Source organism: Cucurbita maxima, unplaced genomic scaffold (genome assembly GCF_002738345.1).
Source record: "Cucurbita maxima cultivar Rimu unplaced genomic scaffold, Cmax_1.0 Cma_Scf00023, whole genome shotgun sequence".
NCBI lineage: Eukaryota > Viridiplantae > Streptophyta > Magnoliopsida > Cucurbitales > Cucurbitaceae > Cucurbita > Cucurbita maxima.
In genome coordinates, this window is record NW_019272039.1 from 2,315,132 (window position 1) to 2,333,684 (window position 18,553).

An 18,553-nucleotide genomic window follows, 5' to 3' on the forward strand; every position below is an offset into this window, starting at 1 on the left:
TCCAATCAAAGGCTTCCACGTCACAACCTTTATCTACCTCAAAGAGGGCGTGATGGGTTGTTGCTACTGGACTACAGTACTCAATGACATGGGCTTTGTTGAAGGTTGGACTATGCTCCGGCGGTAAGTTGTAAATGTTTTAGCATGAAAATAAGAGTGTTCAATGCTCGATAGAACTCAAATAAATGATGTTTAAGATATCTTGATGAGATGATCGATATATGGGTATTTTCTCAATTGATGTGTCTGAACAAGTCAAGATGGCTGATTGAACATGTACGAACGAACGAGCTATGTTTAGTGGGTGATATAACCTTGTTGAAAAATTGAATAAACCACAAAACCGAGCAAAAAATGTAAATGAGACTGGAGTTCTCCCTTATGATTTGTCGTGAGCGTGTCAAAATCACGATGCATACGATTGAAGATATACGACCATGACACAAGGATCGTTCAACTATTCCCGCTATTTAAAACAAAATAAAAAACAGAGAAGCTCAACATCGACCTTTAACTCTACCCCTTCCAATAAATTTATTTATTTTCTTCCAAAAAAACACGTGCATCACGTGACCTTTGGAATATTCGGTGCCTCGTTCCAATTTTGTATTGTGATGCTTTTTTTTTCTTTTTTTTTCCATTTATTTATCTTCAGATTTAGAAGTTTGTATTTATCATTATTATCATTTATTTATTTTCTGGAAATAATAATAAACAATAGAGAGAATGATTTTGTTAGCTATTAGAGTACAGGTGGAAAAAGATGATTGGAGAAACGTTTGACCATGTAAAAGTGATTATAGCCGTCCGATCAAACAGATTTCCAATCAGCCCTGAGCTGGCGTGGTTTTAGCTATTAAATTTTGTATATAAAATAATGATTGAAGAAGAAAACAACTCACCCATTAACCATGGCCTCCAAATCTCCCCTCTTCCTCTCCCTCTCCCTTCTCCTTTCCCTCTCCGTCGTCGCTCTCTCCGATGTATTTTCTCTCTCCAATTTCTCCTCCATTTTAGCGATTAGAACCTAAAATGATTGACCAACATTTCCGATTTGTTTGATGCAGGATCCAGATTGCGTGTACACGGTGTATGTCAGGACCGGCTCCATCCTCAAAGCAGGGACGGACTCGGTGATTAGCGCGACGCTCTACACCGCCAATGGCGACGGAATCCTCATCAAAGATCTGGAGAAATGGGGCGGCTTAATGGGACCTGATTACAACTACTTCGAGAGGGGCAATCTCGACATTTTCAGCGGAAGAGGACCATGCCTGAGCGCACCCGTGTGTTCCTTGAATCTGACCTCCGACGGATCGGGTCCGCACCATGGCTGGTACTGCAACTACTTTGAGGTGACCACAACGGGTGTCCACAGGCCCTGCGATCAAGCCCAGTTCACGGTGGAACAGTGGTTAGCCCTCGATACATCGCCCTATGTGTTGACCGCCATTCGGAATAACTGCCCCAAGGAATCGATTGGAAGCCGCCGTGATCCAACCCGATCGGGTCCCCTGAGGTTGAAGCAGGTCATATGAGATTCAATCGTATTGTGGAATAAGGAAGCGGAAGAGTGTGCCCTTCTGATGTTGGTGTGTAAAAGTTGAATCGAGAGCAGTGCCTTGCTTTTTAGCTTTACTTTATGATTCGATCCATTATTGTGGGTTTGGTATGGTGTGGGTCACGAATCATGAATGCCTTTGCAATGCCAAAAGGACAAAAAATTATAATACCCCATTTTATTTCAGAACCCAATTAAAACTTGGTGTCGGCAACATAATGGGGAAAAAATATCTTTTGATTCATAGTCTTTGCTTTATGATTTAGAACAATCACCAACACTCAATCAATCTATGGATAATAAGATCGCGTAATGCGTTAATCGATTAGACCATAGTTTAGATGATGAAGATACGAAGATAAATTAAGTCGAACATGAAAACAATCTATTATCGATGCTGTTTTCACGATCTCGAGCCTTAAAAAATCTCTCTCTAAGCTCCAAAGTTCTTCTCCAAACTCTCATCAGACTCGCATTATCCTCCATTTTCATGGGAAGATTGTGATTTGGGCTGAATGAGAGGTGGATCGTTGATGGGCTAAGGGGTTTTTATATTTTACATGGTCTGGACTTCATTTTTGTCGTGTGTACAAATTGTTTTGTAGTTATATGGGCCGGCTTTGCTATGTATACCGACCAGTTCTTTTGTTAAAAAAGTGACTTCTTTTTGTGTTTTATTTTACACTTTAATTGGTTATTAATTCATTTAACGTCTTTTAAAATTCACTTAAGGTATCTTCCGCTATGGACTTTGATCTTGACTCATAAATAAAAGACTTTGAATTTGACTCGTAAATAAAGAACTGAATTCCATTCTACTTTGTTTCCTTCTAAATTTAATCATTCATTTATTAAACACAGGAATTAAAACAAAAAAACTCAAATTAATATTTTACCCGCCAATGTAAATTACTGTACTGTAAAAAAAAAAATATAGGGGGGTAAAGCAACCTAATCCAATCCAGTCCAAGTTTGACCCAATTGAAGACCAAAGACTCCAACTGCATCTGCCTTCTCCCTGTCCTGACACGTCAACTCAATCTTATTAATTCAACCGATCAGATGATATACGCCAAAGAATTAGTAGTGGTCCGTCCACCACCTTAATTTTTTTCTTTTTCTCTCTTTTTTCACCAGGAAAAATACGACTTGTCGGGTAGAATAAGGATCAAAGAAATAGAAACTTAATGACTCACATGATGAAATTAATAATAATATTATCAAAATAATGTGAAAGTACAAAAATGGAGTTGGGATAGGTGGGTAACAGCATGACGTGGCGGTGATTTTCTTGACTTTTTGCAATACTCAACCAACCTTTTTGCATTTTTCTCTACTTTGGTTGCCCTTTTATGTGTAATTAAATATTACAATATTTCTTTGTTATTATTATTTATGCTTATAAATTTATAAATTCAGGATCATTCTCTTAATTACTGAACAGAGGCATTTACTTTGACTCTGGGATTGTAGCATCTTGAGTCCCCACTTTCATCGGTTTTCGTGGAGCAAATCTACAAACACAAGCAACCTCTCTTTTTCACAACAAACCCCTCTCTCTCTCTCTCTCCCAATTAAAATAAACGCACTCTTTCTCTCTCCCAATTCCCCCATCTTCTTCTTTCTCCAAAAACCCTAACCCCATACGAACTTCTGAGGTTCAGGAGTGGAGCTTCCACTTCACCGGTCCACCTCCGCCACCAACCATATCGTGGGTTGTTGTTGGATCGTACCTTCCGGTGGCTTTTGAGATTGTGAGTACAGCACAAGAAGCGGCCGCAGCAGCACATCATTTTCTGCACCCGTGATATATATATATGTGTGTGTGTGTGTTTAATCATGGATTCTGGGAGTAGTGGGAGTGTACAAAGCTCAAGCGGTGCTGAAGATGAGTATGATTCACGCGCGGAGGGTTTCTTAAACTATCCGTCACTGCATGTCGGCCCCATCCCTAAGCCTAACCCATCACCACCACCATCCCTACATTCCTCCTCCTTCGACCCTTTCTCTACCTTCCTCGATCCTCCACCTTCCCGATTATCCCCAAATTCCCTTCTCAATCTCCACCCTTCCTGGCCCACTAACCCGAGATCCGACCACAACCCGATCCAATATCCAGCGTCCATGACCACCGCGCCCGATATTCAATTGCAACCCCCAACCCAAGTCGTTCACAGCAACAACAATAACAATACTGCCACCAACAGCAACGCCACCGTTCGTAACCCGAGGAAGCGAACTCGAGCCTCGAGGCGAGCTCCGACCACCGTTCTGACCACAGATACCACCAATTTCCGAGCCATGGTCCAGGAATTCACTGGGATCCCTGCACCACCCTTCCAGCCGGCCTCCTCCTCCTCCTTCCCTAGAGCCCGGCTTGATCTTTTTGCCGGCGCCTCCACTTCCTCCCCACCGTACCTACTCCGTCCATATCCCCAAAAGCTATCCCCCTTTCCTTCAACTAATTCCCTTTTTTCTCCCTCCTCCATTTTCAATCTCCCGCCCCCACCTTCACCACTCCAACAACCCAACATTAACCTCCTCCGCTCCCACCTCCATCCTAATCCGCTGCATCTGCCTCTCCCAGATGACTTCCTTTCTGGGATCGTAAGAGACGGCGGTGGGAATAATGTTCCGGCAAATTGGGGCAGTGGCACCGTCGACGGAGGTGTAGGAGGAAGACCGTCCGATCAAGATCTAGTTGGGTCTACCAATGTGACGAGTAGGAGTGAAGGTATGGTCGAGCCTTGGATTTGTTCTTCAGATTAATTAGTTGTTGTTTTATATACAACAAACACAACCATACTAAGCTGCTTAGACCTATAATTAACATAAACACTCATCCTATGTACATAATAACATTTCATTTCCATTTTGGGATTTGGTTTTGTTTATTACTTTTTGTGTATTTCTCTAATTTCCTGTCGGAGGCATGTTGGGTGAGAATCCCACATCGATTAACTTGGAGATTAACTTGGAGAATGATTATAGATTGATAATTGGGGAATGCTAGATGAAAGTAATATAAACGAAGTTTGGGTAAAGTTGATACATCCAAAACCATCCTCGTACCATGTCCTCCACAATGTGGAAATTGCATGTACCTACTACTCTCAGTAATGGTTTAGTCGTAGTGTGCAGTAGGCAGGCAAGCGGCATGGCCTCTCATCCTTGTCTTCTTGCTTGCATCTCTCTCTGACTCAGTGTTCCATAATTTAGGAGAGAATGGAGGCGAGATTTGAGGAATGTGAAGCCGCCATGATCTGTCAGGGATCTTTAAACCCCCGGTGCCCCCCCTAATTAATGACTCTTCAAAGTACATAAATTCATGCAACATATTTAGGTTTCCTCTATTTTTTTACTTTTCCTTGATGCCCTCTAGTTTTATGACGAAAAGCACTGCCCTTTCGCTGTCGAGCCTGAAAAAATTAACAAACTTCATTACTACTTTTTTAAATCATGTTTAGATACGCCGGTGATGTGATATAAAATTCAGTAAACAATCTATATGTATATATATTGGTCGTGCATGCAATTATTTATATGAAAAGTAAAAAAAAAAGAAGTGGCATTGGGATCCTAGACATGGGAATTGGTGATGCAGAAGCACCAATTTCGAAGATGGTGTGTGTGTGTGCAGGAAATGGGTTCTTTTTTTTTAAATTTAATTTCTTTGATTGGACTGTCCTTGTCCTTGTCGTTGTTGTTTAACACAATCATAAATGTTGTTCACCCTATGAATCTGGGCTTCAAATTTGCCGACGCTTTTGATTGGGATGAACAAATTTGTCTAATCCATGCATTCAATTTACTCGTTGCGTTACACATTAGTTTCTCTCTCGAATTCATATGAGTATCTCACTTTCACGAACTTTTGTTCATGCTATACACTAAATCTAAATTTAAACGAATTTGGTATTAGCGTTTGTGTTCAAATGTGGGCAAATTATGATTGGATAGAGAAATTAAGGTGTTTAGGAGGTGAAAAGGGAGGGGGGAGCTACAGAAGTAAAGATTCGAATATTTAAGGAGTAGGATCTGATTGTGATTGGATGCCATGGAAATGACTGCTTTCGGTGACTCATTCTCCATTTTGTTTTTTAAATTTAATTTATTTTATTTTATTTTATATGGATTTGGAAATCATTTTTCTTCCCCATGTGCTATATGTTTACACACCCAGTAACAGTGCAAGTAAATATTTTCGAACCAATTCCATGCCGACAGGACACACCAGATCCGACGTCGTTTTGAGGACGTGGTCCATCTCACCTTGACGTCATGGTTTCGTGGGGTTGGGGCCCACTTCGAGCGGGAAATCCACGTAAGGCTTCAGTAAAAAGCCGAGAGATACAATCACATGTTGCCGTTCTCAGGAATGGTCCCCCACGTGGATCTGCAAATTCAATCATGAGAGTTCAGTTCGCTAAATCCAGCCTCCCCCGGTTCGACTTATCCATTCTGGATTCTGCCTCTAACATACTGTTTGGGCCTCTCAATCTTATGGATGGCCCATTGTTGTCGACTTTCATTTGGGCTTTCGGCCCAGTCCAGTTTTATAAACACTCCATTACTGAAAATAGAGATAGAAAAAAAAAAAAAAAAAAGGAATTATAGAAAAGAGTCTCTCTGATTTAGAAAATCTCCAAGAATTTTGGAAATGTGTCCAAAAGTTCCAAAAGCAGATCGACAAGAAACATCTCCCAAACCTTCACCTCCTTCGATCTTCACCATTGTCATCTTCTTCATTTCATCCTTCCCATTCAAGTCACGTGGCAAGCACTCGCAGTTTCCCTGTCAAACTCAGCTCACCTCCTTCTCCGGCGCCGCTCCCCAACCCCTGCGGTGCCCATTTCCAGAATATCCTCTGTAAATTAGCGTTTCCAAGATGAAATCTGAAGCACTGACTTTAATGTTGATCAATTTGGCCGCTGTTATGGAGAAGGCCGACGAATCCTTGTTGCCCGGAGTCTATAAAGAAGTTGGGGCGGTTCTGCACACCGATCCCGCTGGGTTGGGTTCCCTAACCCTCTTCAGATCTATTGTGCAGTCCTCTTGTTACCCTTTAGCTGCTTACTTAGCTGTGCATCACAACCGTGCCCATATCATTGTTCTTGGTGCTTTTCTCTGGGCCGCTGCCACTTTCCTCGTTGCCCTTTCCTCCACATTCTTACAGGTTCGTCTTTCTCGATTCATCTCCAATCAAAGTCATATATATCTGTGATTTTCATTACTGGTGATTTAAAGTGGCATTGGAGTGATAGATGACCTTATATTCCTATAGTAATTTGATAATCATAATTAGGTCGCAATTTCCAGAGGTTTAAATGGTATTGGTCTTGCCATAGTGATACCAGCCATCCAGTCCCTAGTGGCCGACTCCATTGATGATAGTAACCGTGGCTTAGCTTTTGGATGGCTACAACTAACAGGAAATCTTGGTTCCATTATTGGTGGGCTTTGTTCTGTATTATTAGCCTCCACATCTTTCTTAGGGATCCCAGGATGGAGAATTGCCTTCCATCTCGTTGGACTGATGAGCGTCGTTCTTGGTGTACTAGTATGGGTTTTTGCAAATGATCCACGCTATTCTGTGATTGATGGAAGAGTTAAGGATCAATCAAGGAAGCCATTGTGGTCAGAATTGAAGGATCTTGTTAAAGAATCAAAGTCAGTTTTAGGGATCCAATCTTTTCAGATAATTGTTGCTCAGGGTGTTGCTGGTTCATTTCCTTGGTCGGCTTTGTCATTTGCTCCTATGTGGCTTGAACTTGTGGGGTTTTCTCATGAGAAAACAGGGTTTCTATGGGCTCTTTTTATAATTGCTGGCTCATTGGGTGGCCTTTTTGGAGGAAGAATGGGGGATATACTATCAAAGCGCTTTCCTAATTCAGGAAGAATTGTTCTATCTCAGATAAGCTCAGGTTCTGCCATTCCTCTTGCTGCAATTTTGCTCCTGGTTTTGCCAGATGATCCATCCACTGGATTCTTGCATGGACTGGTTTTGTTCATAATGGGTTTTAGCATGTCGTGGAATGGACCAGCAACTAACAAGTATGTGTCTTCATCACCTAATGTACTTACCGTTCTTATGAGATCCCACATCGGTTGGAGAGCGGAATGAAGCATTCCCTATAAAAGTGTGTAAACCTCTTCCTAGTGGGCGCGTTTTAAAACCTTGAAGGAAAGCCAAAAGAGGACAATATTTACTAGCGGTGAGTTAGGGCTGCTAGAAATGGTATCAGAGCTAGACACCGAGCGGTGTGCCAACGAGGACGTTGGGCCCTCAAGAGGGTAGATTGTGAGATCTCACATCGGTTGGAGAGGAGAATGAAACATTCCTTATAAGGGTGTGAAAACCTCTTCCTAGTGGATACGTTTTAAAACCTTAAGAGGAAGTACAAAGAAGACAATATTTGCTACCGATGGGATTTGGTTGTTACAAATGATATCAAAGCTAGACACTGGACGATGTGCCAACGAGGATGAGGGGAGTGGATTGTGAGTTCCCACATCAATGGGAGAGGGGGACGAAGCATTCTTTATAAGGGTGTGGAAACCTCTGTCTAGTGGACACGTTTTAAAACCTTGAAGAAAAGCCGGGAAGGGAAAACCCATATGATATGAATTCTTAATTTTACCTTGAATCATTATTGGAATATACAGCCCAATATTTGCTGAGATAGTCCCAGAGAAGTCGCGCACGAGTATTTACGCTATGGATCGATCATTTGAGTCGGTTCTGTCGTCGTTTGCTCCTTCTGTTGTAGGAGTTCTGGCACAGCATGTTTATGGATATAAACCAGTAGCAAGAGGATCCTCTGATTCTGCCCAGATTGAAAGTGATAGAGAGAATGCGAAATCACTAGCCAGAGCACTCTACACAGCCATTGGTATTCCGATGTTGGTGTGCTGCTTCATCTACTCTTTCCTGCATCGTTCATATCCAAGAGACCGAGAGCGAGCTAGAATGCAGGCCTTGATAGAGTCTGAAATGCTGCATATGGAGGCATGCTGTTCACCTCTGTACAGGCGAGAAAATGTGTTTCAGATTTCAGTGGGAAAAGATGATGATGAGGATCAAACAGAGATTGATCTAATCTATGGAATTGAAGACAGTCTTGATTTCAATGATGACAATGATGAAAAGCATCATCTTCACAGTTTCTGATTCAAAAATGTAGATCAACATGATTGGACGCAGTACTTTGGTGCAGATTTTTTTAGTACATCTTCTTTCAAACTCTATACTAAACATTATTCTTTTGTAATGCTTCAGCCATTGTTAACCACAACCTAGCTAATTAAGGGAAAGATCATAGTTGATACAAGATTTTTTGGTTTCAGTAGAATTCCAGAACAAGATGAGACATGTTTGATAGGCTGTATGGCACGAGTATTGTTATGTGAAAGGGCTCTATTCCGAAATAGCTTTCCCCTATCTTTTTCATTTAAAGTAAAACAGGTAACAACGAGGCAGTGTCTTCATTTACAAGTGCACATGGAAATGATTCACATTTGAAGTCCCCTCTTTTTCCTTTCCACTTTTTGCTCCCTTTCACATTCAAATTCAAACTCCCTTTTTAGGAATGTCTCATTTTTAGGAATGTCTCATTCCCTTCTCCAACCAATATATGAACGTCCGTTGAGACCTCTCTGAATGTAAGGGACGGTGTTCAGAGCGTCGAAAAGAAGAGAATGGTTGGTGGGAGAGAAGAGGTTAAGAGGGCAGCAATATGCCTATCAATTGTCAACAAAATGGTCTTACGACTCACCTCCACACCTGGCTGCCACTCACCATTCCAACGCCTAACATCTTCGTCCTTATTCACATAGTCAAACTACGAGTCAATCCCAAATTATTCTCTCTTATCTTCAACACTCCCTACAAATTCCAATGAATATTTTACACTTTTCAAAGAACAACGAATCGCAGAACAATAGTGTAAAATAATTGGTATAAATTTGTGAAAAGAGATGAGCAAAGATGGCAAGGGGCTTCCAAAATAATTGATGAGGGAAAGAGGTTGGAGCAAGCCAGCCACCAGACAAGTGAAAACGCGTAGACTAAAAGCGCTTCCCCTGCTTTTCTTCGCTCCATTGCATGTGACGCTGACCTATTTAAAAAAAAATCTATTCCTTCTACTTCACTCACTCTTCATATTCAGTGCTGAACAAGATCTCAACCCAGAGTTCAGTAATGGCTACGCTTGTGAATTTCAGACCCACAAAGGTATTTTTGCTCTTTCTTGTTCTCATCCTTTTTGCTGCGGCGTCGCTGTTGTGTGTGCGCGCCGAATCTGAATCTCGAAATGGAGAATTGGTTCGAAGAGGAAGAAGAATTTTGGAGTCGGCGGAAGAAGAGGAGGTGCCGAAGAACAAGAAGAACTCCAGCGATGCCTTATCCACCAAATCCTTAAAAAACCAGACAAAGCTCATTAAGAATGGTTTGTCGACGAAGAACAAAACCATTGTTGGTAAAGCTACGAATTCCACAAAATTGGCATCCGCCGGCATCCTTCCCAAAGTTGGGCTCATGAAGCTCAATTCCACCTCGAAATCCACTAATTCTACCAAAACCACTTCATTCTCTGCCAAGAAATCCTCAGATCTACTCAAATTAAGCACACCCAAGAACAAAACGACAACGAAACAATCCCAAACCCATTTGGACAAACCAAACAAGGACCAGAAAATTCAGAAACAGAGTCGGGAGAAGCCCAAGAAACAAGCACAGGAGAAACCCAGTTGGATCGACGAAGATGAAGAGGACGATTTCGTTTCACAATTCCAAGATCTACCCATGAAAATTCATAAAAATTTGATCCCAGACCTGGCGAGAATCTCCACCAGTTCCAAGGCTTACATTACCAAAGCCAACAAACAAATGACAATGGGATTCAAACCCATCGTGGGCAACAAGTACGCCTCCAGCATCGCTACCTTAACCTCCTTCGCCTTCATATTGATTCCGCTAATCCTGGTGAGTCTTTTATTCAATCGAATCAAGGCTTATTTCTCACTCCAAAAGCTTCTCATATTCATCCAAGTCTACCTCTCAATCTACTTCGGCATCCTCTGCTTATCCTCGCTGGTCACTGGCCTCGAGCCCCTCAAATTCTTCTACTCCACCGCGCAATCCACGTACATGGGTTTACAGGTGATGCAAACCCTTGGATACATCTTGTATCTGCTGCTGCTCGTGATGTACCTGGTGCTGGTGTTCTCCACCGATTGTGGGCTCGGGTCGAGGATATTGGGCCTGGCCCAGACCATGGTGGGGTATGCTGTCGGGCTGCATTACTATGTAGCGGTATTCCACAGGATGGTTCTACACCAGCCACCGAGAACGAACTGGAAAATTCATGGGATTTACGCCACGTGTTTTCTGGTGATTAGTGTGTTCGCTGGTGCGGAGAGGAGGAAGAAGGCTTACTTGGAAGAAGACGGAGGGGAGGGGAAGAAAAGTTGAATAATTAATTTCAATAATAATCTTTTTTTTTTTTAATTTAGTTTTTGAATTTGCATTGATTGGAGCATTGGTGGTGTTGTAAACGGGAAATTAAAGATGGTTATTTAATAATTTATTAAAATTGATAAGATGTTAAATTTATATATATACTAACTATTTTTATTTATAAAAAAAAAACATTAATTTTAAATTAATATTTAATATAAAAAATATTATATTATAAAGAATTAAAAAAAAAACATTAAGCAATAAAACAAAGAATTATTCAATACTTCATATTAGAAAAAAGAGATGATGATAAGAAGAATGAAGAATTGGGTCAAATTTAAAGGCCCAAATGAGATGGAGGAGTGAACAATTTAACGGCCCATATAAAGGGAGTAGGCCCAAATGGGTCCATGCATTGCTCGGTTTGGTTGCTCTTGGCGCTTGCTCCCGGTGAAAGGGAAACAGAGCCAGGCTCGGCCATTGGTCCCCCAACTCCGCCCAAACTCTGTTGCTGCGCATTTTGAGATTGCATGAAAGCGACATGGCTTCAACATCTCTTTTTCTTTTACAAAGAAACCATTGAGCCATTGAGCCACTGAGGTTTGTCCACCAACCCAAACCCACTCCACTCCACTCGATTGAGCCGCCGATTATTTATAGAATATATCTTAATAATGTTGTTCCTTTATAGTATATTTTATTTTATTTTTAATATTTAATTAATTTATATTTTATCTATCGGTAGATATTATTTCTTATTTTTAACAAGTTATTATATTTTCATCATTGACAGTAACAAAATCTCTTCAAAATGTAACAATTATGGTCATTTATGTTGGAAGAAATAATTCAATTAATTTATTTTCAGTAATGTGAAATAGTAAATAAGTGCTATAAATAATGGACGAACAGGCACTGCCCTGACACCAAGTACTTCCGTTGCTTCTTTTTCGCATTCAAGTTTTGGAACATTAGAGGGGTATTTACGTAATATCAGCTCCCCCACAGATTCGAAAACGGTAAAGCAAAATGGAAAAACCGTAATAATAGCCCATCTAATTTTCGCAAAATTACCCTTTTGCAACATTATTCTCACGCGCTTTTTCTCGCGTTTGTCTCGTAACACACCACTCTCTCACGTGTGACATCACAACTGTACGTCACATTCCACGTTGCTGCGCGTGGGCCTTTTTCTTTGTGGTTTGTAGAAATTAAAACTTTTTAGCAGCGACAGCGCTTAGCTACTACAATGCGAGATCTTCTTCATTGTCGGATTCCAAACGCTGAAACGCCGTCGTATCGCCAACCACCGTCTTCCTCCCGTCCTCATTTTTGTAGCAGAGAGCTCTGAATCAAAGCAAAAAACATTTGCCTGTATACCTAAGCCAACCACAGCTATTCTTGTAGCAGAGAGCTCTGATTGTCGGATTACCAGCTTACCATAAGCAGCTTTTTGTCTGTTTTTCTGCTCCGAGGTATCTCCGTCGAACCTCTTATTTCTTTGTTTTCTAATTATGCTTCCTCAAAGTCTGGAAAATACACAGTATGTTCGAATCCTAGTTGCTTCTTTATTTTCGTTTTTCAGAATTTTTTTTGTCTGGGCTTGGTCCTTTCGGTCATGAGTTTTAATTTTTGACGTTGTTCATAGCCGTCGCCTTCAGATCTGTGTACTCAATACAAGAGTAATTTATTTTCTCAATTTTCGGGTCAATTTCACTCTTCTTTTTAGTGCAATGAATTTTCTTTTATTGTTGGAAAGTAACGTGACCCAATTCTTCATTGATCTGGAAAGCTGCCTGACTTGTGATGGTGTCTTATCTTGATGCCTCGTTTTGAGAAGTTGGGGTTTTGATTGAATGTACATTTCTAATTTCCGTGTCAATCCATTTGAGTTATACTTTTTGAATGCTCAGTGTTTTTGAAGTTTAACTCGATATAGTTCTACATGGATAGCCTTAGACAGCTACAGGGTTGCTTACTTATTGGAATTCATATCAGCAAGTTTGTGCAAATATAGCAGAAATCTATGTTGTCTCGATATAGTTCTACAAAGTTTTAAAACGTGTCTGCTAGGGAGAGTTTTTCACACCCTTATAAGTAATGTTTTGTTCCCCTCTTCAACCAATGTGAGATCTCACAATCCATCACTTTTGGAGCCTAACGTTCTCGCTAGCACATCGCCTATTGTCTTACTCTGATACCATTTGTAACAGCCCAAACCCACCGCTAACATATATTGTCCTCTTTGGGCTTTCCCTTTCGAGCTTCCCTTCAAAGTTTTAAAACATGTCTGTTAGGGAGAGGTTTCACACCCTTATAAGGAATGTTTCGTTCCTCTCTCCAACCAATGTGTGATCTCACAATCCACCCCACTTAGGGCCCAGCATCCTTGCTGGCACATCACCTATCTTTGGGCTTTCTCTTTCGGGCTTCCCTTCAAGATTTTAAAATGCGTCTACTAGGGAGAGGTTTCCACACCCTTATATGAATATTGTATGAATATTGAAAGTTCATGCAGACACTTGGTAAGATGCATTCTGCCCAAGAGTAAAGCAGAAAATCGGGTTGTTGCAAAAACATAAAAGACATGGAAATGGATTGTCTGTCTCATATTCTGCTAACTTCTTAATTTACTTGCAGTTTTGGTGAATTCATTTGATTCAGCTCAGTAATGAGACTTAACTAGACGTGATTATGGAAAAAGTATCTTCGGACTGTCCTTATCCAGGATGTTTCTTTTGTGTCATGAAAGAAGGAAATCCTAGTAAGCGCAGAGCTAGTATCTTGAAATTCTTCAGAGAACTTCCTTCTCAAGATGATGATGGTCAAGTTCTCCCTATTAGTGGCCTTTGGAACACAGCAATGGCACATCCGAACGATCCCGAATTTATCGAATTGGGGATATTCAAATGTATGGCTGCACTTATATGGAAGGGACTGAAGAATCGCCACTGGCTTTCTCACGACCAAAACATTTACATTCCGTATTACGCTGCACATATCATCGGATCCTACACGATGAACATGGAGGAGTTTGCTGAAAGTGCTGTTCATGCTGGGGTGATTCCTCCATTAGTTGAACTTCTGAGGGGAAGACTAACTTGGGTTGAGCAGAGGGTAGCTGTTCGTGCCCTCGGACATCTGGCTACGTATGCAAGTACTTTTCCTGCTGTGGCTAGTCACGTCGAAATACTCGAGCTATCGATTCAGCTAGCAATGAGTTCTCTTGAAATTGTTTATACTCACTTTTATCAGTATGTGGACAGAAGGCTTAGTTATCACTGTGATCTGCTTACTCGTGGAATGGGTGGGGGCGAGATGGAATCAAGGAAGGCAGAGGAATGGGCCAGCCAGTTACAGTGTTGGTCCTTACAACTTATCAATTGCTTTGCATTCAAACCCGAGTTTCTTTCGACTATATGCAAGCCCGAATTTGTAGTAAAGCTTCCTGGCATGTGGGGCGGTCTCGTTAACGAAAATTCACCTGCTGGTATCGGTTTATTGAGAACAATCTGCCATCATAAACTCGGTAGGGGACCTGTTGCTAGCTGCCCCAGTATTGTCGAAGCGTTATGTAATATCGCCCGCTCTTCAGACGATTGGCAGTCTATGGCTATTGACTGTCTCATGTGGTTGCTTCAGGATTCAAGTACAAGTCATAAGGTTGATATTCTTCTCTGATTGCTTTTCAAATGTAAAGATCTTCAATTATATATCGTTGAAGTTTTTTGGGACGAGCATGTTTAACTGCGACATTGTATTCCCAGGTGATCGACAAAGCTGCCCCTGCGCTTCTGGATCTTGCTGAGATATCATCTCTAGGCGATCACCGGAGATTGGGGGAGTCCATAATTGATATTCTTCAGGAATGCGTCGAATCACAAGGGGCTGGACGCAATTCGATCAGCAGTCGTACGAAGGAACAGATAGAAGAGCTATTAAATTCAAGGCAGAGACTCGAGTGGGAAAAGAACATGCCGAAAGAGGATCTCCGAATCAAACAGGCTGCTGCGCTCGTAATCAAGCTTGAAGGAAATTCCATGTTTTCATCAGGAAATATATCTGCAGCTGCATTTAAATACTCGGAAGCGCTAGCATTGTGTCCGATGAGATCGAAAAAGGAACGAGTCGTTCTTTTCAGTAACCGTGCTCAATGTTATCTTCTGTTGCAGCAGCCAATGGCTGCCATCAGTGATGCCACACGTGCTCTTTGTCTTCACAACCCCATAAACCGTCATGCCAAAAGTCTTTGGAGAAGAGCTCAGGCATATGATATGCTTGGGCTGGCTAAAGAAAGCTTGTTGGATGCCATTTTGTTCATAAATGAGTGCTCTCAGTCCAATGACCCCGACCTTTCATTAAGGCAAAACAAGGTTCCTGACTACGCCGAGCGACTCGTTAAGAAGCAGATGCGTGCATCTTGGTTATTCAGGGAGGCAGCCATTAAACATGGCAATGTCCAATGTGAAGATGGTGCTGCTGGTGATGTCTATGGTAGGGAGACTGATGATTCTGAATGGGAGACAGCCAGTGAAAGCGATATCGGAAACGATGGAAGGGACGAAATGGGAGATGACGAAGAAGATGACGACGACGACGACGATTGCGAACAGAGATGTAGCCATCTTGAGTAGAAAGAGTGTCATTATTATGAATCACGTGTTATTTATTTTTGTACATACACAATTCACAGTGTTCTTTATTTTTGAACTGCAAATTCCAACTTTTCATTCATAATGGCTCTTTGAATTGGTTTTATGGAAATTCCAAATTAAGTGTAAAAACAAGACCATATTCATATTCTATAAAGACATGTCGGCGCCGCGCGCCATGCGCTTGGACAGTGCGGCAAGCGCAACATCAACAGCATCCATGAGCTCAAAATCAGTGGCATTTGGATGCTTATACGTCACATTCGGGATCAATTTCACGACCCTTTCCCTCATTTTCTTCACTTTTTCTCTGGGTATCTTCAAAAGCTCTTCTTCAATTCTCATCCTCCCATCCCCTTTTTCATCAATATGCACAGAATAATCCGTCGCCGTCGCCGGCAGATACCATAAATACTGCGTGTACGCAGTGTGCGGCGAGAAGAACACCGGAATGCAGCCCGCCAATATAGAATCGAACGTCGACCGCCGAGTGAACGAGTCCCCCGGTGCCTGCAGGCAGAATTCCGATTGGCTCATTATTTTCAAGACCTGGGCTGGGTCGTAACACAGGTCGGCCTGCTCCCCCCGGCAATTAATGAGTCTACATTTGGACGACATGTCGCATTGTCTAATGATGTCGTCCCGTATGGCGGCTTTCTCTAACCCCTTACGTGGGGCCCCGATGAATGTAAAGAGATGGGGTCGGTTCGATTGCGTCATTTTATTCTGCCACGTCACCATCTCTGCCGACGTGTACGGGTGGAAATAAGAAGCGTAAGGGATACCGAATTGGTTCGACCCGGCCCATGGATTTCGCTCCACGGTCAGCACCGACATGTTTTGAACAGCGTTAAGATTCAACAAACAATTCGCCCCGAAATCCGGCCCATTTGCATTACTCCTCATGAAATCCCAAGCTGTTCTACCGAGTGCAAGGAAATGATCCCGTCCGTTATTCTTCCACCACGTGGGCTGCGCTTGAACATAGTCAACTAATCTAACGGCAAGCGCATCCCGCTCCGTGATATTCGGTTCGCGAAACTTGCTAGAGGCGTGGAGCCCACCATAGAATGGGACGTAGAACAATTTAGCAACATGGGGATCGCGTGTGCGACACGGGTGATTCTCCATACGCGCGTGGAAGATCATCTCCGCTATGAACTGATGGGTGGCGAACCAACTATTGTCAGAGGAGGAAAGTCGGCGGCCAAGGCCGCGATTTTCGACATGGGGACACATGTCGGTATAGACGCTGAGACGGTGGCAGTCTTGGAGAAGGGCCGTGTTGAACTCGGCCGGCAAGTCGTAGACGTAGACATATGGGCCGCCGGAGCAAGTGGGGCGCAAATGTGGTGTCCGATTGGGGGAATTTCGAGTTTGTCGATGAAAATCATTGGGTTTCGTGTGTATCGTGGTCGGGAAACAAATGTAGAGCAGGAGAAACCAAAGAAGAAGGGAAAGAACAAGAAAAGAATTGTAAGTGAGATAAGGGTTGAGAAGGGGCTTTTTATTTTTGGAGCTTCTGTCTCTGTCAAAAGAACAAGGAATTGGAGCTGTTTGTTTCCTGAGAAACATGGAGAAAAATTCTGGAAACATGATGATGAAGAACACCCACAATTTGGTCTGAAACAGAGGAGGAAGAGGAAGCAAGAGATTTCATGCAAAAAGAAAAGGAAAAGGAAAAGGAAAATTTATGCACGCATAAAGTGGGAATTTAATTCATCAAGCATACAATAATACATATTATAATGTTATTGTATTTCTTATAAATAAAATAAAATAAAATAAAATAAAATAAATGATGATACCTACCTTATATTAAAATAATTTTGGTAGCTAGCAACCTTGCATACGGCACATACGACACGAGGGAATTTACAAATCCCATTGGTACATATGTTTTGAAGACAGACAGCTTGAAATATAGAAATAATTGAAGAAATTAGGAACCTCGCATGCGCTCTTTCTCCATTTGCGTTTTAATTAAATGTCAAACAATTTGTTAATAATATATAATGTATGTTTGTTGTTATTCCACGATGCCATGTGGAGAGGTGAGCTGGCAGTACAAAATTAGGGAGTAACAACTCAAATTAGTGCCTTTAATTTGATGCTTAAGCTTGGTTAATTAAGGTCAATAATGTGTTATTTTATTAAGCTGTTGAAAGTCAAACTTAGAATTGCAGAAGTCAAGATCCCTACCGACACTATTGGTTACTTTGGTTGGCGCTCTCTTATTTTGCTGCCTCCCAATAATTTTATTACGTAAATATAAACTAATTTAGAATTTTTAGGAGATATAATTAACATGTTAATGTGTAAAGCACGTTTAAGAGAATTATTAGTATTTTCTCCTATTAGATTTACACTTTATTTAAGCACCATGGAGTTATAGTGTTTCTTGATATTTCGATCCAGACTCACAATAAGTGGATCTAAGTCGGTCAAAAGAAAGATTTTGTAACTGCCCAAGCGATTGTGAGATCCCACATCGGTTGTAGAGGGGAATGAAACATTTCTCAGTGGAAATCTCTCCCTAGCATATGTGTTCTAAAACCCGTGAGAATGATGATGATATGTATTGGGCCAAAATTGACCATATTTGATAACGGTGGGTTTGAGCTATTACAGATGCTAGGTTAGCCGAAAGATGGTTATCGGTTTAAAGACGCAAGGTACCCCTATTTTTTCAAGGTAAGAAGGGATAGAGAAAGTATCTCGAGCCAATTGTTTGAGTACTAGACGCTACGACACTGAAGTAATCCATGCCATACTTCTAGGAAAAGCTCAAACGACCTTCAACAAAAGGGTACCTGTACCCGAAACCGACATAGGTGGGTAGGTAAAGAATACTCAGGGGCGCGAGACAACTCTCTCTAT

General features: G+C 41.6%; 6 protein-coding genes across 6 annotated transcripts; 5 read left to right on the forward strand and 1 right to left on the reverse strand.

Moving 5' to 3' along the window:
- The first annotated feature begins 865 nt into the window (after nucleotides 1-865).
- LOC111496734 (PLAT domain-containing protein 1-like) lies at nucleotides 866-1,714 on the forward strand. The gene is made up of 2 exons (XM_023147219.1): nucleotides 866-983; nucleotides 1,068-1,714. The coding sequence occupies exons 1-2, from the start codon at nucleotides 912-914 to the stop codon at nucleotides 1,536-1,538; spliced, it is 543 nt and encodes a 180-aa protein (XP_023002987.1). The 5' UTR covers nucleotides 866-911; the 3' UTR covers nucleotides 1,539-1,714.
- A 1,660-nt stretch (nucleotides 1,715-3,374) lies between these two features.
- LOC111496733 (mucin-2) lies at nucleotides 3,375-4,458 on the forward strand. Its single transcript, XM_023147218.1, has 2 exons — nucleotides 3,375-4,338; nucleotides 4,381-4,458. The coding sequence occupies exon 1, from the start codon at nucleotides 3,401-3,403 to the stop codon at nucleotides 4,328-4,330; it is 930 nt and encodes a 309-aa protein (XP_023002986.1). The 5' UTR covers nucleotides 3,375-3,400; the 3' UTR covers nucleotides 4,331-4,338; nucleotides 4,381-4,458.
- On the forward strand, nucleotides 4,209-9,220 carry LOC111496730. Its single transcript, XM_023147215.1, has 4 exons — nucleotides 4,209-4,295; nucleotides 5,789-6,737; nucleotides 6,867-7,615; nucleotides 8,228-9,220. The coding sequence occupies exons 2-4, from the start codon at nucleotides 6,450-6,452 to the stop codon at nucleotides 8,730-8,732; spliced, it is 1,542 nt and encodes a 513-aa protein (XP_023002983.1). The 5' UTR covers nucleotides 4,209-4,295; nucleotides 5,789-6,449; the 3' UTR covers nucleotides 8,733-9,220.
- A 149-nt stretch (nucleotides 9,221-9,369) lies between these two features.
- LOC111496732 lies at nucleotides 9,370-11,161 on the forward strand. Its single transcript, XM_023147217.1, has one exon. It carries the CDS (start codon nucleotides 9,762-9,764, stop codon nucleotides 11,031-11,033), a length of 1,272 nt encoding a protein of 423 aa, XP_023002985.1. The 5' UTR covers nucleotides 9,370-9,761; the 3' UTR covers nucleotides 11,034-11,161.
- A 1,095-nt stretch (nucleotides 11,162-12,256) lies between these two features.
- LOC111496729 lies at nucleotides 12,257-15,779 on the forward strand. The gene is made up of 3 exons (XM_023147214.1): nucleotides 12,257-12,496; nucleotides 13,662-14,684; nucleotides 14,789-15,779. The coding sequence occupies exons 2-3, from the start codon at nucleotides 13,716-13,718 to the stop codon at nucleotides 15,653-15,655; spliced, it is 1,836 nt and encodes a 611-aa protein (XP_023002982.1). The 5' UTR covers nucleotides 12,257-12,496; nucleotides 13,662-13,715; the 3' UTR covers nucleotides 15,656-15,779.
- LOC111496731 (probable xyloglucan galactosyltransferase GT17) lies at nucleotides 15,667-17,379 on the reverse strand. The gene has a single exon (XM_023147216.1). It carries the CDS (start codon nucleotides 17,267-17,269, stop codon nucleotides 15,824-15,826), a length of 1,446 nt encoding a protein of 481 aa, XP_023002984.1. The 5' UTR covers nucleotides 17,270-17,379; the 3' UTR covers nucleotides 15,667-15,823.
- Between the last annotated feature and the right edge of the window lie 1,174 nt (nucleotides 17,380-18,553).

Bases quoted from the DNA above. Each gene is read 5' to 3' on its own strand.
- LOC111496729 (XM_023147214.1), top strand. From the start codon at position 13,716: ATGGAAAAAGTATCTTCGGACTGTCCTTATCCAGGATGTTTCTTTTGT. The intron at 14,685-14,788 runs GTTGATATTCTT...TTGTATTCCCAG, and splicing joins ATTCAAGTACAAGTCATAAG to GTGATCGACAAAGCTGCCCC.
- LOC111496732 (XM_023147217.1), top strand. From the start codon at position 9,762: ATGGCTACGCTTGTGAATTTCAGACCCACAAAGGTATTTTTGCTCTTT.
- LOC111496734 (XM_023147219.1), top strand. From the start codon at position 912: ATGGCCTCCAAATCTCCCCTCTTCCTCTCCCTCTCCCTTCTCCTTTCC. The intron at 984-1,067 runs GTATTTTCTCTC...TGTTTGATGCAG, and splicing joins CCGTCGTCGCTCTCTCCGAT to GATCCAGATTGCGTGTACAC.
- LOC111496731 (XM_023147216.1), bottom strand. From the start codon at position 17,269: ATGTTTCCAGAATTTTTCTCCATGTTTCTCAGGAAACAAACAGCTCCA.
- LOC111496733 (XM_023147218.1), top strand. From the start codon at position 3,401: ATGGATTCTGGGAGTAGTGGGAGTGTACAAAGCTCAAGCGGTGCTGAA.
- LOC111496730 (XM_023147215.1), top strand. From the start codon at position 6,450: ATGAAATCTGAAGCACTGACTTTAATGTTGATCAATTTGGCCGCTGTT. The intron at 6,738-6,866 runs GTTCGTCTTTCT...AATCATAATTAG, and splicing joins TTTCCTCCACATTCTTACAG to GTCGCAATTTCCAGAGGTTT. The intron at 7,616-8,227 runs GTATGTGTCTTC...TGGAATATACAG, and splicing joins AATGGACCAGCAACTAACAA to CCCAATATTTGCTGAGATAG.